This window comes from Odocoileus virginianus, chromosome 18 (genome assembly GCF_023699985.2).
Source record: "Odocoileus virginianus isolate 20LAN1187 ecotype Illinois chromosome 18, Ovbor_1.2, whole genome shotgun sequence".
Classification (NCBI taxonomy): Eukaryota; Metazoa; Chordata; class Mammalia; order Artiodactyla; family Cervidae; genus Odocoileus; species Odocoileus virginianus.
Genome location: NC_069691.1, coordinates 21,861,517 through 21,878,969, shown reverse-complemented (window position 1 = coordinate 21,878,969; position 17,453 = coordinate 21,861,517). Strand labels below are relative to the sequence as shown.

The following is a 17,453-nucleotide window of genomic DNA, read 5'->3' as shown; positions in this document are numbered from 1 at the left end:
AGCAGTCATAAACGGGCCCAATGATACATGTGTCAACCAAAGTGTGGGCCCCAAATCCCAGCATCGGTGAACGGCGAAGCCAAAATGAGAACCCACATCTGTCTGACGCTAGCACCTGTGCTTCAGCTTTCATCACCTTGTTACCTTGCTTTGTCAGTCTCCCTCTCTCATGTGTAAATCTACTTAACCTACAAAAATACTCAAATCATCAATCTTTTTGTTAAAGAGAGGGGACGTTCTCAATTCTTTTCCTCAAGTTATCACCGTATCTTTCTTTCCATTCTCTTTCCTGTCAAAGTTCTTGGAAGAGTAGCTTCTGCTTGCCACCATTTCCCCCCATCAGTCTGCAGCCCAGAGCTGGTTATCTGGCCTCTGACTCTAACACCCTCTGGAAAGAGCCCTCAGGGTTATCACTGGCAGCCTCCTGTGAGTTTCTCGGCTTGGCCTAATGCTTACTCCTCTGGGCCCTTGAAGGTACTGACTTGGCTTCTAATAAGCTGCATTTTCTTTTCTCTCTCTCTTTTTTTTAAGAAAACAACTATTTGCAATTTATTCATAAACAAAGAGTCAATACCTTGATACATAGAGACTTCCCCTCATCAACTTCCCTTTACCAGTTTGTATAGGAAAAGCAGAATAAACGGTTGACTCTTATTACTGATTTTCAAAAGAATGGGCTGATTTCCAAAGATGCTCAATACAGATTTTTTTTTTTTAAGTATCATAATAAATTTGTGGATGTAACCTTATTTAATGTGTAATCAATCGATCTGTAGTTATTTTTATTGGTAGTTAGATTGTCCTATCTTTGGCTAGTAGAAGCCACTTCAAGTTGGCTTCTATGTCCATTTGACATTATTCTAGTAGCCTTTGACAGCTTCCTCGATGTCTGAGAATTTTGCTAGATACTGTCAAATTCTTAATCATAGTAGTCACATTGTCTTGCATTCTCACCAACCTTTCATCAGAATATGATGTCAAGCTTTAGTTTCTTTACCAATCTAACTAGTGAGAGATGGCATCTCAGTGTAGTTTTAATTTATTTATTTTTAATGAAGGATCACTGATTTCTTTATTCCCCATTCAACTCTGATTTTCCCTAGTCTCCCTTCCTGGAAGAACTTACTTTGCTTTCTGCTTTCAAATCTTGGTGACCTTTCAGGGTCCCACCCTCTTCTCTTTGCCTTGTACAAGGTGGCTGATGCCACAACCATCCATTTCTAGCTTTCCTTGTCCCTGAGTTCCACATTTCCTAAGAGGCTCTGCATTCCCAATTTCTCAGTCCTTTCTGGACTTATCCATGTACTTACCTGGAATCATAAAACCCAACATGAATAAAACTAAACTTATTTTCACTGCCAACCACATGGCTACACCCCACCCCAAACATTTGCAGCTTCCATCTGAACAAATATGTCTATTCAGGGGCATAACTGAGAAGCATCAAAATCATACTCAAAGACTCCATATTCCTCTAGCACAGACCCAGGTGATCACTGCATCCTATCCATCCTGCCTCTAGGAGACCTCCAAAAACTAGCAGTCCTCATCCATCCCCAAGTCACAACCATCACCAGCTCTCTTTAGGGCATGATAATTCCCTACTATCTCTGCCTCTAAATAAGTGCAGTGAAGAGGTGCTTTTGTTTTGTTTTCCAACTCATATCTACCAAAATTTATACAATGAGCCAAAAACAGCCAAAAGTTCTTTCTGTACCACCAGAGTTATTTGGTTAATGTGCAAATTCTCTCTCCAAAAGAAAATTACTGATTCTGAAAGAAGGTCAATTCCTCAGCACAGCCTCCAGTCTTCAAAGGCTCCTGCTCTCACTTTTTGTCCCCTTTTCCACTACCAAACATCCTTGGCTGACCTGCATTCAGGCCACACCACATTGCCTGCCACTCCCCAGAATGGATGTGCACTGTTCCCTCCACACAGGCCCACATTTCTGTCTGCAGCATTCCTCCTTCTTTGTGCCACTTTACAAGCCTCTATTCTTCAAGCTCAGTCCAAATGCCCTGTCCCCTCTATAGGAAAAAGCAGAGGTTAAAGGCTTGGGCCACAGAGACAGGGTTCAAATCCCAGCTCTACCATTACTAGCAATGTTATATGGGAGCAAATTTCTTAAGTGTTTGAAGCCTCAGTTTCTACATCCACAAAATAGGATGGAAGTGAATTCAGACTAACTTTGAGGTTAAGAATAAAGTATATAAAATATAAATGTGTTACACTCCACAATCAAAAGACATAGAGTGGCTGAATGGATAAAAGAAGATCCAACAAGAGACAAATGAAAATGAAAACAGAACATACCAAAATTTATGGAATGAAGCAAAAGGAGTACTAAGAAATTTTATACTGATAAGTGCTAACATTCTTTCTAAGAAAGGAAGATCTCAAATAGCCTAAATTTACACTAGAAAAAGAAACCAAACTCAAAGTTGGCAGATTAGACATAAATAAAACAGAAAAACAATAGAAAAAAATTAATGAAATAGTTGATTTTTTGAAAAGATAAAAACAGACAAACCTTTAGCTAGACTAAGGAAAGACAAGACTCAAGTAAGTAAAATCAGAAATGAAAGGAAACATTACAGCTGATGCCACAGAAATTGGAAAAGATGAAGAAGGACTGTTATAAATGACTATATGTTGATAAACTGGACAACTGAGAAGAAATAAACTCCTATATACCTAAAAACTTTCAAGTCTGAATCAAGAATAGAGAGCTTGAACAGGTTAGTTACATGTAAAGAGATTAAACCAGTAATCAGAAAGTTCCCAAAAAGAAAAGCCCACAACCAGGCGGCTTCAGCAGATGAATCTAATGGTGAATCCTACCAAACATTCAAAGGAGAATTAATACCAATGTTTAAACTTCTAAAAAAAAATCTAACAGGAAACACTTCCAAACTCATTTTATGAGATTAGGATCACCAAAGCCAAATCAAGAAAACTGCAGGCCAATATATCTGACAAACATGGGTGCAGAAAACCTCAAAAAAATGAACAAACTGAGTTTGTTAGCATTTAAAAGGGTCATACAACATGACACAGTGGTATTTATCCCTGAGATGCAAGAATGGTTCAACATATGCAAATCAAACAATATGATACATCACATTAACAGAACGAAGGATAAGAATCACACCATTTTCTCAATAGCTGCAGAAAAAGCATTTGACAAAAAACACTCTTTCATGATTTAAAAAAAAACCTCTCAACAAATTAAGCATGGAAGCAACTTACCACAACACAATAAAGGCCGTATATGAAAAGCCCAAAGCTAACATTATTTTTAATGGTGAAAAACTGAAAGCTTTTCCTATAAAATTCAGAACAAAGTAAAGATAGATACCCACTCTTGCCATTTCTATTCAGCATAGTACTAGAAGTCCTAGCCAGAGTAATTAAGAAAAAGAAAATGCATTCAAATGGAAACGGAAAAAGTAAAATTTTCTCTTTTTGCAGAAGTCAATCTTATATGTAGAAATCCTAAAGAACAGCATCCAAAAAAAAATATTTTAGAATAAATGAATTCAATATAGTTGCATGATACAAAATCACCATACAAAAATCAGTTGAGTTTCTACACACTAACAACAAACTACCCACAAAAAAAATCAAAGAAACAATCCTATTTACAATAGCATTTAAAACAACCTAAATTCTTAGAAATAAACTTCACCAAGGAAGTGAAAGACCTACACACTAAAAACTACAAAACGCTGATAAAAGACATTTTAAAAGACTTTAGAGGAAAAGACAGTCCATGTTCAAAGACTGGAAAAATTAATATTGTTAAAATGTCCATACTTTCCAAAGCAATCTGCAGATTCAAGGCAATCACTATCAAAATCTCACATTTATTTTTAATAAAAATGGGAAAAAAATAAACCTAAGATTTATATGAAACCACAAAGGACTCCAAATAGCCAAAGAATTCTGAGCAAGCAGAACAAAGCTGAAGGCATCACAGGTTCTGATACCAAAATATGTTACAAAGCTACCAAAATCAAAACAGTATAGTACTAACATTAAAAAAAAGACAACAGAACAGAGAGCCCAGAAATAAACCTACGCATATCTAGTCACTTGACCTTCAACTAGGTTGCTAAGAATATACAATGGGGAAAGGATATCCTCTTCAATAAACACTGTTGGGAAAACAATACATATATGCAAAAGAATGATACAGGATTCTTATTTCACACCATGTACAAAAATAAACTCAAAATGAATTAAAGACAAACATAAGACTTGAAACTGTAAAACTCTGAAAAGAAAGCAGTGAGGAAGATTTTTAGGTTCAGCAATGATTTCTTGAATACCAAAAAGGGGAAAAAAAAAAAAAGGGAGGCAAAATAAACAACAAAGTGAAAACACAACCTATGTAATGAGAGAAAATGTCTGAAATTCATATGATTAACACTTGAAAGATACAGGACACCTTGTCTTACAATTTAGTAGCAAACTGAACAAACAAACAACTCTACTTAAAAATGGGCAAAGGGCTTGAATAGACACTTCTCCCAAAAAGACATACAAATGGCAAACTAAAACATGGAAAGCCATTCAATAATCACTAATCACCAAGGAACAACAAATTAAAACCACACTGAGATATCACCTCACCTCATTTGGATAGTTGTTATCAAAAAATAAATAAGTAAGAAGTGCTGGTGAAGGTGTGGAGAAAAGGGAGTCCTTGTACATGCTAGTGGGAACACACACTGGTGAAGCCACTATGGAAAACATAGTTATCATTTGTAACAACATGGGTGAACCTGGAGGATATTATGCTAAATGAAATAAACCAGAAACGTAAGAACAAATACTACATGATCCCATTTATATGAGGAATCTAAATAAGCCCTAGACACTTACTATACACTGTAATGCCTACATTGCATACTTAAAATTTGCTAAGAGGGTAAATCTTAAGTATTCTTTTCACAAAAAATGTAAAATAATAAAGAGGATGAAAAGAAACTTCTGGATGTGATAGAAATGTTTATGGCACTGATTGGGTTGATGGTTTCACAGGTGTGTGTGTGTGTGTATATATATCTCCAGACTCATCAAGTTGTACACATTAAATATATACAGTTTTTTTGTGTATCAACCACATCTCAATAGTTTAAAAAATAAATTAAGTATATCAACTATCATAGTGCAGAGTAAGTAATTACTAAATGGTAGATATTATTCATTATTACTCAGTTCTCTCACATCTTCCAGACAAATATGCCACTCTACTTAGTTCCTGCAACCCACTGAACATCATCTACATCACTTTATACATTGTAGCAGCATTATGTATCTGTACACTCATTTCCTTCACCAGAGGATGACCTCTTCTGAAACAGGGACTGCAGTGCATGGGTGGCCCTAAAATCAAAGCCCTCAAGACAGTGTCACAAACAGTGGAACTGTTTGCTTAAGTGTTCACTGAAAAACATAAGTGAGTCAATCAGTCAATCTAGTTATGACGCAGACAATAAAATACCCTATCTCAGCCAATAATTACAAGTTCACTGTTAAGATTTTTCCAAGACTGTTGTCTGGAATGAGAAGCCAAGTGGGCCTTAGGAAGCATCACTACAAACAAAGCTAGTGGAGGTGACAGTATTCAAGTTGAGCTATTCCAAATCCTAAAAGATGATGCTGTTAAAGCTGCACTCAATATGTCAGCAAATATGGACAACTCAGCAGTGGCCACAGGACTGGAAAAAGGTCAGTTTTCATTCCAATCCCAAAGAAGGGCAATGCCAAAGAATGTTCAAACTACCATCCAATTGCACTCATCTCACACACTAGCGAAGTAATACTCAAAATTCTCCAAGCCAGGCTTCAAGAGTACGTGAACCAAGAACTTCCGGATATTCAAGCTGGATTTATAAAAGGCAGAGGAACATAAGATCAAATTGCCAACATCCGTTGGATCATATAAAAAGCAAGATAATTCCAGAAAAATATCCACTTCTGCTCTATTGATTATGCCAAAGACTTTGACTGCGTAAATCACAACAAACTGTGGAAAATTCTTAAAGAGATGGGAATACCAAACCACCTTACCTGCCTCCTGAGAAATCTGTTTGCAGGTCAAGAAGGAACAGTTAGAACCACACATGGAACAACAGACTGGTTCCAAATTGAGAAAGGAGTACGTCAAGGCTGTATATTGTCACCCTGCTTATTTAAGTTATATACAGAGTACATCATGTGAAATGCTGGGCTGGATGAAACACAAGCTGGAATCAAGGTTGCAGGGAGAAATATCAATAACCTCCGACATGCAGATGATACCACCCTTATGGCAGAAAGTGAAGAGGAAATGAAGAGCCTCTTGATGCAAGTGAAAGAGGACAATGAAAAAGCTGGTTTAAAACTCAACATTTAAAAAATGAAGATCATGGCATCTGGTCCCATCACTTCATGGCAAACAGATGAGGAAACAATGAAAACACTGACAGACTTCACTTTCTTGGGCTCCAAAATCACTGCAGATGGTGACTGTAGCCATGAAATTAAAAGACGCTTGCTCCTTGTAAGAAAAGCTATGACCAACCTAGACGGCATATTAAAAAGCGAGACATTACTTCGCTGACAAAGGTTCATCTAGTCAAAGCTATGGTTTTTCCAGTAGTTATGTATGGATGTGAGAGTTGGACTATAAAGAAAGCTGAGCAATGAAGAATTGATGCTTTTGAACTGTGGTGTTGGAGGAGATTCTTGAGAGTCCATTGGATATCAAGGAGATCCAACCAGTCAATACTGAAGGAAATCAGTCCTGGATATTCACTGGAAGGACTGATGCTGAAGCTGAAACTCCAATACTTTGGCCATCTGATGTGAAGAACTGACTCATTTGAAAAGACCCTGATGCTGGGAAAGATTGAAGGCAGGACGAGAAGGGGACAACAGAGAATGAGATGGTTGGATGGCATCATCGACTTGATGGACATGAGTTTGAGCAAGTTCCAGGAATTGGTAACAGGAAGGCCTGGCGTGCTGTAATCCATGGTGTCATAAAGAATCAGACACAACTGAGCAACTGAACTGAACTGTTGTCTGAAATGTAAATAACCCTGGGAAGAAGTAAACTGTTATGAGTCATTCTTATCTTACTGAGGCAAAGAAAAAAATATAAGAAATCTGAAGCGAGTGCAAAGGATACGCCGTTCCTCTGATACGTCTGATCTTTCCTGGATCTATGAGTTGAATAGGCTTCAGGACCTTCCTCACAGGACATGAAAAAAACACTTCACCTCCTCCTCCAGGCGGCATTCCCCGTCGTAAAACCTGCAGGCATAATGAAAAAGAAGAGGTCGGGATTCAACAGAGTGGATGACACCCAGCCAGGCTGGTGTACACCAAGAATGAAAACCAACATTAGAATGCAGAAGGCTTTCATACCCAACTTGTCCATCTCCTCAAGATCAACAGCACCTAATGTTAGCTCCACAGGGGCACATGTTGAGCAAGGGGACCATGTGGTGTGTCAGAAAAAGCAGTAGACACCGACCCTACATGTTCCAGTCAAAGCCAGAGAGGTCACTCCACCACCAGAACTTGTCTCCTCAACCTTAAAATGAGGGACTAGTCAGCTCATCAGCTTACCCACTTCTTAACCACCAAGAACCCTTTTCTCCTCTTCTGGAATTAACTGGTCTATCAAAACTCTATGTTATTAAATAAAAATGAAGTAATTTCCCTTGTTTAAAAAACATCACCTCAAAAAGCAGAGATGCTCAACAGCTTAAGATATCCAGTGTTATCACAATGGATTGATATAATTCCCTTAAATAGCAAACAAACAGATGCTTAAATTAGTTCAACTAGGTTTTGAAAGTAAAGTACTAAAAAGTCTCAGGGACATTCAGACTGGTAGGCTCTGAACACAAATTAAAACAAATGATCCAGATCAGAGAGGTAGCATGGTCAGAATCCCAGCTCCGTGACTTATTGGCTAAGTTGTTATAAGTCAAGGAGTTAATGTATGTAGAATGCTGACAACATCTACTACCACTAAATAAGTGCAATATATCCATTACTCTTGTCATTACTAAAGGGACCCTTTCAGCTCAAAGTCTGCAATGCTAGGTTCAAGAATCCTGTGGGTCTTCTTAAAATGGTGACTTCAAATGTGCCACACACACACTGAGCCATACAGCTCCTACCAACAGTGAGTTGGTAAGAAAATATTTCACACTGATTTATGCCACCAACAATCTGGACATTCGTACCTTTAATTCAAAAGATTCACCATCAATCCCAAACTGTTTCAGTAGAGGGAGTGCTGTTGCCTTCAGAACATCAACCTGTAGAATAATTTCAGGAAAAAAAAGTTTAGTTAAACCTTGAGATGGAAAGAAGAATCCACAAAGCAAGTTAAGGCTTAGCCTCCAGGTAGATGAAGCAGTCTGGTAAAGAGAAAAGAGGCTGGCTTACAACTGAGGGCATGGGTTGGCTCTGCTCTCGACTATAGACTATGATTTTATAAGCCACTGGCTTCTCTGAGCCCCCTTTCCACATTTATAGTATTACCCGCCTACATTATGAGTCATCATGAACATCACATGCTACCATGCAAAAAGCACCAAGAAACTGCTGGGCTCATACAGAAAACAAACTGAGACCTCAGCTCATTCTTACAAGTATAGACACTAAGCAAAAAAAATGGCCTGTTTAAGTATTCTTTATTTATTATGACTATTTCATGTTTAGAGTTGGTGGCACTCCAGGCTAAAGTGAATCAACTATGCAACCTAACAGTTCTACGGAAGAAAGCTGCTGACACCCACACAGGCAGTTAAAGGTGGTGGTGATTCTACAAGGCAGTGGGGGCCTCAGAGGGAGGGCAGCCTCAAACTGCACCAAACAACACAAACCCCTAAGTGCAATGAAGACATCCACAGCTGATGGCAAGACACTGTCACGTGTAACTGTTATCATCTCCTCATTCAAAACTCCTAGGAGGCCTGCGATCCTTCCCTATTCATTTGCAGATTCCTCACAGGGAATAATGTGATATTCAAATCACGTTATCGAAGAAGTCAGTGACTGCTGTCTCAGCGGCAACCGGGGAAACAAGAGCAATCCCTTGCTTGTTCCCAATGGAACAAGAGATGTTTATCAGCCCTGTAGGGGCTGATCCTACAGCGGGAAGCACTGAGGGCAAGCAGCGCAAGCAGAGGCTCTGGGAAAAAGCCCTGGTCCCAGTCCAGGCTCGAGTTTGCTGTGTGGCCTCAAACAAGAAAATCTCAACTTCTAAATTCCCTTGTCTCTAAGGTAAGGAGCTCAGCCTGCCTGTCTCCAAGTTGCTACCAACTCTTACATGCTAAGATTCAACAGAACAATACTCGACCAGGGCTTTATGGCAGAGAACAGTCCCCAACTAAATATTCGTATATCAGAAAATTAACCAGAGGTAGAAATGACCTATGTAGCCTAGGAACATGTTCAGCATGGATCAGGTGGGGCAGAAGCAGTTACTGGGAAAATCCATTAACGATTAGCTAAATTCAATTAAACATTAAAGCTACGCACAACTCAGAAACTTAAAATAGGCATCTGGAATTGCCGAAACCAAGAAGAATTCAGTCAAGGCTAGTACAAAGGGCAGCTGGGGAGAAGACCAAGCCAGATTCTGGAAACGGTGGGGGCTGCAAGGATGCCGGTTACTCCACGAGCACGGCTCCTGGAGCTGGGTGTCCTCCAGCTCTCCAGGGGAAGGGAAAGGCAAGAGAACAGAACACCCCTGCGTTCTTCCTACCCACACCTGGAGTCAAATAGGAGGAAGTCAAATTGATTCTGAGGGCCAGTCAGGAGCCCAAATATAACTCCAGGTGTGGTCCTGTCTCCTGGGTCTCTCCATCTGACACGAAGGGCAGGCCCCTCGCTGAGGTGGGACAAGGGCTGGAAAGGCAGCTGTGGGCTGGAGCCCCACTCAGCCTCTAACAGCCTCTGAGGCCTGGACGCTCTCTCCTCGGGGCTTTAGCTGCCTGCTGTAGAAAGAGGGGCCCGACTGGAAAGTTCCACAACCTCCTCAGGCTCCACACACTGGATCTAGCAAAGTGGGGGTGGTCTGTGGGTTCTGCTTCAAGGAAACCTATCTGTTACTCTGCAGTCAGAAAGGAAAGGCAAAAGTCTGACCCAAGTGGAACCTCAGGGCAAAGGCATCGCCCCCAGCCCAACCAGTCAACAGGTAGAAATATGATCAGACCCATAGCTTCCCAGGTGGCCCTAGTGGTAAAGAACTTGTCTGCCAATGCAAGAGACCTAAGAGACTCAGGTCAGGAAGATCCCCTGGAGAAGGCAATGGCAATCGAGTATTCCCCAGTATTCATTCCTGGAGAATCCCACGGACAGAGGAGCCTGGCAGGCTAGAATCCATAAGGTCTCAGAGAGTCAAACATGGCTGAAGCAACTCAGCACACACCGCAACAAACAGAAAAAGGGAAGAAACCTGGTCCCTTCAGTTCCCTTGTCTGAAATAGTGATAAGAACATCTACTCAACCCTCATGAATCAAATAAATATGGATACTGACAGGGGTTCACCTAAACCAGTGGCCGGGACATAGCAGACTTCACTCTACTTCTTTTCCCTACCAGGACAGCCCTGAAAGAGGACGGACTCTTCACTCACCATCTGGCCAACTGCTGGCATCAGTAAATATCAACTGGGGACACTAGTATCAAATCACTGAGACTCAAAGGAGACCTCCTAGAATTTTTCTTCTCAAAATTTCCCCCCATTTCCTATCTTTTTGTCTCCAAAATGTCCCTACCCCTTTACAAGGCTCATCCCATCACTGCTGCTTCTATCCTCTGGATATCTGTCGGTGGCCTTATTAAGTCCCTCTACCCTTTTCATTTTAACTTTTTCCTTCTCCATTACAGCCTGCAAACAAGTGCAAGTTTCTCTCACTTAAAAATTTCCAACCTCAACTCTTAAGGAGACATCCTATCTAGCCTTCTGGAAGAATCTCCCAACCTTCTATGGTTCTATTTCTTACTCATTCTGAACCTGTGCGTGATCTTGCACCCTAATGATACTGTTCTCTTAAAGGTCAACAGAACTTCTCACTGCTGCATCTCCCTGCCCAATCCCAACTCAACTCCTGCAAGGACTGACTCTTGGATCATCCCTAGCTTTTCAGAACTCAACTCCTCCTTAGCTTCTCCAAATTCTTCTATTTTCATTTACACACTTATTCCTCTTCTTCATCTATACTCAGTCCCTGGAACCATGAGGCCAAAACTCTACTGGCCCACTGAGGCCAGAAAGGGACATTAAATGAATGATGAGGTCAGTTAAGACCTGTGTCCAAATAGAGCTCTCACGCCTCTTCCTAAGAGGGCAGGTGCTACTCAGCTTCGATGGATTGCTGTTGTGGAGGAACAGCCACGCCGACCTACTGCAATGAAAAACTGGGGTTTCAAACAAGAACAACCAATTCAGATACACACACCAACACCAACACCATCCACACACTGTGCAGTCCAAGGGGAAAACACCTGTCAGACTTACTGAGCCAAAAAGCCACCAGTGATCAACCTCGGTACTAGTCAACCTCATTCTCCTACAGAGTGAAGTATCAGTAGGTAAGATCCTGATGATCTGAGGCTCCAAACAGTAATTCCCAACTGGACATCCCCCACGGATATCCCACCAATATCCCAGAGAACAGGACCAAAATCAGACACATCAACTATCACCCCATCACAATTTTCCTCTTTCCTGTCTCAAACTCTTTCTGATCACTATCCTTTCAAGTCAACTGTGACAGAAATCATGGAGTTACCTGTGACCCCTTCCTCCTATCCCATCTCCAATTAGTTATCGAGTTATGAAGCTCCTCCCTCCACACTGTCCTTCATATCTGTCCCTACCCTTCCACTTCCCTCTGCATCAAGTTCATACTGGTTGATACCTTGGCAATTCACCCTTCTCTCAGCTCTGCAGTTATCCTCCTAAAACCATGACTGACTCTGGGGCTTCCCTTCCTCTTCAAAGCCCTCCCCAGCCCTCAGCACAAGCCCTCTGGCTTGTGCGTCTGCCAGAGTCCAGAGGTATCCAACGTTGTGGTCTCCCTGGCTGTGTTCACAGCTGTTCACCCCATGAAACCACATTCCCTACGGGCAGAACTCATCGTATTCATCCCTGTGTGCAGACAGTAGGTGTGGACATAAATTGATGGGGAAACCACACATTAAAGTAAAAGTTCAAAACGAAGAAGCCACAGGCTGAAGAAGTTACCCTTTATTCAGGATTAGGTGTATTTATTTTATCCTGGGCTGGAGCCAGGTACTAACCAAGGTCATTTTAGTTCTGTAGCATGTGAAAACAACAAGAAAGCCTTTTAACATGCTGCTAGAAAGAATAAAATACTATTTCTAGGGAATGTGTCAATTAGTCTTTGGCATTGTTAATATATTAAATATGTAAATTTTCAGTACTGTCAGTGATAACAGCTTTTAAGATCACTGGCAATTATAGAAAGAGAGTACAAAACTGGGATACATCTCCTGTCTGCTTCAGGGACTTTTCCCAAGAGTCAAGGCACCTACCCCTCGCCCTCCCAATCTGAAATAGTAGAGGTCTCCTCTCTTTTAAATGAAGAACCCATCTCCTAGAATCTTCCGGAAAAATGCGAGAAATAAGCAACCACTTGAAATTACTTTGAAATTCTACACAGTTTAAGCAGCATTCATATACAGTTAAGAATATCAGATCTTGCACTCTAGTTTGGATCCTGGGAAGAGTTTATGTACCCAAATCCTAAGAATTCAGGAATAAACCTTTTATTGCCCAAGAACATACTGATCATGTTTATAACCTCATCAGTCTCCTGGTGAATACCAGCAGTCTCTGCGTGGGGGCTCACTGCACCACCTAACTGGGCTTCCCTGGTTAGGGAAGCCACACACATCTGCCTCCAAAGCCACCCCTTCAGTGGTCTTGTTCTAATGTCTGCAGAGGTGAAGACAAGCATCCCTCGGCTGGAACTCCACATCATGGTCCTCAGCTTGAAGATACCTTCTCTGGATAGCAGAGCACCCAAAAGTAGGGGTCGCTGCCTCCCTGTGAAAGGTTTAAGGCAAGCCTGCTCCAATCCATCAACCTTCCTCTCCCCAACCTGTCTTTCTCTCTCTCTCTCTCTCTCTCTCTCTCTCTCTCTCTCACACACACACACACACACACACACACACAATAATACCCATCCCAGACTGGCATTAAGACAGCTGTGGTTGCCACGATGAATGTTCTAGTTGTACATTAAACTATCCTCCTCCCCCACACAGCATGCTTAATAAGAAGCTTGCTGATGCTCACAAACTGGCAAAGCTCATATATACCTTCCCTGCCCTTATGCCCTTTCTCTAAATCTGCAAACTCTTCTCGGAAAAATAAAGTCCTAAAGTATACAGTTGAAGCCTAAGTCAAGATTATGCTGCAGCATGTCAAGAAGATATTATTCTCTGCCTAAACTTTTGATCTGCTGCCTTTCAGCCTCAACCATCACATGACCTTATGAAAACTCCACTCTCACACACTTCAGTCAACAGAGCCATATTTCATGTCAAACAGGATGAGACTGCAAGCATCTGTTCGGAAGGTTCTTAGACATAACAATGAAAGGCACCTTGAAGAAGATTAACAATCATCACTGAATCTGAGGATTATGAGTCTTGGCTCATCTGCCTTCTGGAGTGATTAATCTCTAAACTTCAAGAAAAATAACAAAACAAACACACTCAACAATAAACTGTGTTTTATCAGGAGCTAGTTTCTCAGAAGTTAGGTGTGACAGGAGACAAAAATCACAGTGTGGTGTGGCCTCACTACTCACCGAAGGGTCAACCTGGTCATTGGTCACTCCTCGCAGAACTATTCTCAGCGGGTGCTTCATAAATGGAGCCAGGCAGAGCAGACTCTCCAGATAATACCCAATGCTGCGAAGAACGCTGCAGTCATGCTCCATGGACCCACCATACAAGAGGCCAGGCTGATAATATAAGGTCGTTCCTTATAACAGAGGAAAGAAAGTCAGCAGAAGGGAAAAAAAAAAGTGTCACAAAAGAAATGAAACAGTCAGTCCCAAGGGGAAAGTCTGGCAAGGGCATCCAAGAGTTCAAAATGCCATTCCTGAGAGCCCACATACTTCACTCCAAAAGCTGACTCATTACTGTCAAGTCCTTGTAACAATAATAAACTGTGAGTGTAATTTAATAAACAGTAATAAATTAAACCCCTCCCTAAGCCATCTGAATTGCCAGAATCACGGCAGGGCACAGAGGAGATATATCCTAACAGGCACCCTAGTCTCCCAACAGCATGCTCTCAGATTGTGCCAAAGCTGGGGTTATAAATGATGTTCTGAAATCATCGTGCCAGCAATCAGCTTCTTCTAGGCCCAGGAAATCAGATTTACCAATACCACAGTCACCAAACTAGGTACCTGGAGAAGGCAAGTACTTTATGGTACTCACTTCCATTAATAGTAACTATTTTAATTTAATAATAACAAATGGAAATGTCTAAAATTATTGAACTGCTTTAGTGGAAACACTTTTTCTTTATTCTTTCAAATGTGCATATCATCCAAAAAGTTTCTTACTAGGTTTACATATTAGAGGAAAAACCAAATAAAATATGCTAGATGATTCAGGGGGTATGAAGAAATGAACACAATATATTTTTGATACTAATAATTCTCCTGGCACAATCTATCAATAAAGAAATCTAACATTAGAGGAAGGAGCCATGTTCCGTCACCAAAAGGAAAGCAGTTCTTGGGAGTTTCACACAAGAAATACAGGTTTCACAATATTAAAAAATCAAAATCACAATAATCACAATCAGAATCATAGTCTAATCAAAGTTGGAAAACTGTACTTTAGTTATTCTAAATACTATTTATGACACAAAACAATCTTTTAGGGTCAAAAGCCCCCAACTCCCAAAGACTATAACCACGAAACTCTGCACCAAAATCTGTCTATGCCAGCAAATTAACCAAATAAGAAACTAACCAGATCATCAAAATGAAGGCTGGGGTGGGGTCAGGGGGTGGGGCACATTGTAGCAGTGGGGCGGTTGGGGGGGGTGGGGGGGCGGGTAGACACATGAGGTGGAAGGAAGCAGGATCATATAAATACCTTATTTCTCAACTAAGCTGTAGCTATGACCCCAAAACAAAAGAATTTCTTGTCCTCTGAATCACCAACAAAAATCACTGAAAACATCCCCAGCAATTTCAAAGTAAAGGCGTCAAGGAAGACTAAAGCAATCACAGCTTGCAAAGGGCATCTGATGTTTTACTCCTGAAACCCGTTCCCTGTGAGGTATGGCTGAATGCAGCTACAGATCAAGTCCCATGGCCACTTATAAAGCCAAGCTCGTCTTCTCCCTTAACAGAGCCAATGCACAGAAAAGTTCAGTTTCCTCTGCTGAACACATGTGCAAAGGCACATAGCTCATGGAGACAATCAAAGCATGTTTGCCATGATCATCTACACAACGTAGATAAAAGTCTCTAATAACAAAAAAAAAAAAAAAAAAAAAAAAAAAGAAGGAAAAAAAAAAAAGGAAAAAAAAAAAAAAAAAACTAGACAAAAAGCTAGAAACAACCTAAATGTTTACCAGCAGGGAACGGTCAAATAAGTTATCATGTATCCATACAACAGAATACAATGTAAGGCCACTGAAAAATTGAGATGGATCTGCATGTGCCTGGCAAGCAAATTCCCTGAGACATCTGTGCTAATGAAAAAACAGCTGGCTGCAGAACAGTATGAACAGCCTGATCCTGTTGATGGTTTGAGATACAAAAATGCCCATGGAAGCAAATACATATAAAGGAGACCAGGACAAAATCCCCATGGCTGCCCCTGGGAGAGGGAATGGAAGGGGAAACAGGGAAAGAGATCTTCACATTTTTTTGCACATACTTATATAAACTTATTTTAAAAGACAAAATAAAAAAAATAAAATTCATCACATACAGCTACCTCAGAGTTTGTTGTAAGATTTTATTGTGACAACATAAGCTAAGGGGACATTGAAAAGCTGTATATAAAGTTAGGTATAAAACACTTCTATTGTTTAAAAGAGAGGAGGTGCTTGTCTGTTTATCCGAAATTTTCACTCTTCTCACTTCCTTAAGTCACATATATGTCCCTTAAATTGGTAACTTCACATACTGTCTTCAGACAATCACATCACAGACAGAAAACTGGACCTTTCCATTCAAATACAATATTTATACCATCAAAAAGGGTGAGTAACAGAGGAGTATTTAAGTAGTACGTGTAAGTGCTTTCAGGAATGGGAAGAAAAGGAGCTTACCTGTTTGGTTTATTTCAATTCGAGAACCATTAGTTACTTTGTCCAACAGTCTTATGAAGCTGGCTTCAAAATCTGTGGGGAGAAAAGAAAACTGATTGGCCTCCAATTAGGTCATCATTTCCAGACAGCACATCCCATCCAAGTAATGGAGTGCGGGGTAGGTTACTTCCTGCATCACACTGGGTTCTTCACAGCACCTGGGAGAGCACATTGGCTAAGGAATCTGAAACAGTTGAGAAGCACTGATTGGCATTTGTATGTCTTGCTGTTGCTGTTGTTGAGTCGCTAAGTAGTGTCCAACTCTTTTGCAACCCCATGAACTTGGCCCACTAGGCTCCTCTGTCCATGGGATATCCCAGGCAAGAGTACTAGAGTGAGTTGTCATTTCCTTCGCCAGGGGATCTTCCCAAATCAGGAATCGAGCCCGTGTCCCTTGCATCTCCTGCACAGGCAGACAGATTCTTTACCACTGAGCCACCTGGGAAGCCCATATGCAGGTTTAGTAGAACTATTAAAAACAACTCAGCTTTTGTATTCCACCAAAAAATAGGAACTCTACCAGCAATATAGTGGGATATTAATTTCAGCAGCATAACACCCAATTGTTCTGATCTCAGGAGTGTGTGCCAAATGAGAGAAAGAACAGAAAGCAGGAAAGAGTTTTAAAATCAAACTCTTACTTGCTGCAGAATACCCTTCAATCTCAGAGACAGTAAAAGGTCACTGCCTCTCTCATTCAACAAAGTGTCCCTTCTCCCTTCCTCTATCATCTTATTGATCCAGAACTTTCTAATCAGTTCAGTTTTTAATTTTATTACAAGGTACCTGAATATACAGTATTATCACCTTTTTAATGTGTGAAAAAGATTAGAAGAAAAAAACACCAAATGTTAATAAATAGGCTTCTCTTCACAGTAACATTTTTTATGAATTTTTCTTGTTTAAATTTGCTTCAGTTACTTTTATGAATAAACTGTTATCAAAGCTGTTGAGGTTTCACAGAAAACAAAATTCTGTAAAGCAATTAACCTTCAATAAAAAGAAATTAATTAAAAAAAAAACAAAATACAAAAGCAGGTTAGTCTCTAAAACAT

General features: G+C 40.5%; 1 protein-coding gene across 1 annotated transcript in view; it reads right to left on the bottom strand.

The window, feature by feature from the left end:
* RCL1 (RNA terminal phosphate cyclase like 1) overlaps window positions 1-17,453 on the bottom strand; it is a 66,141-nt gene that overhangs the window by 27,987 nt on the left and 20,701 nt on the right. The window contains exons 2-5 of the mRNA XM_070480438.1: window positions 16,360-16,431; window positions 13,862-14,037; window positions 8,251-8,325; window positions 7,182-7,306 (exon numbers count right to left, since the gene is read on the bottom strand). Of these exons, the coding sequence (XP_070336539.1) occupies window positions 7,182-7,306; window positions 8,251-8,325; window positions 13,862-14,037; window positions 16,360-16,431 (448 nt within the window). The remainder of the gene's footprint in view (window positions 1-7,181; window positions 7,307-8,250; window positions 8,326-13,861; window positions 14,038-16,359; window positions 16,432-17,453) is intronic.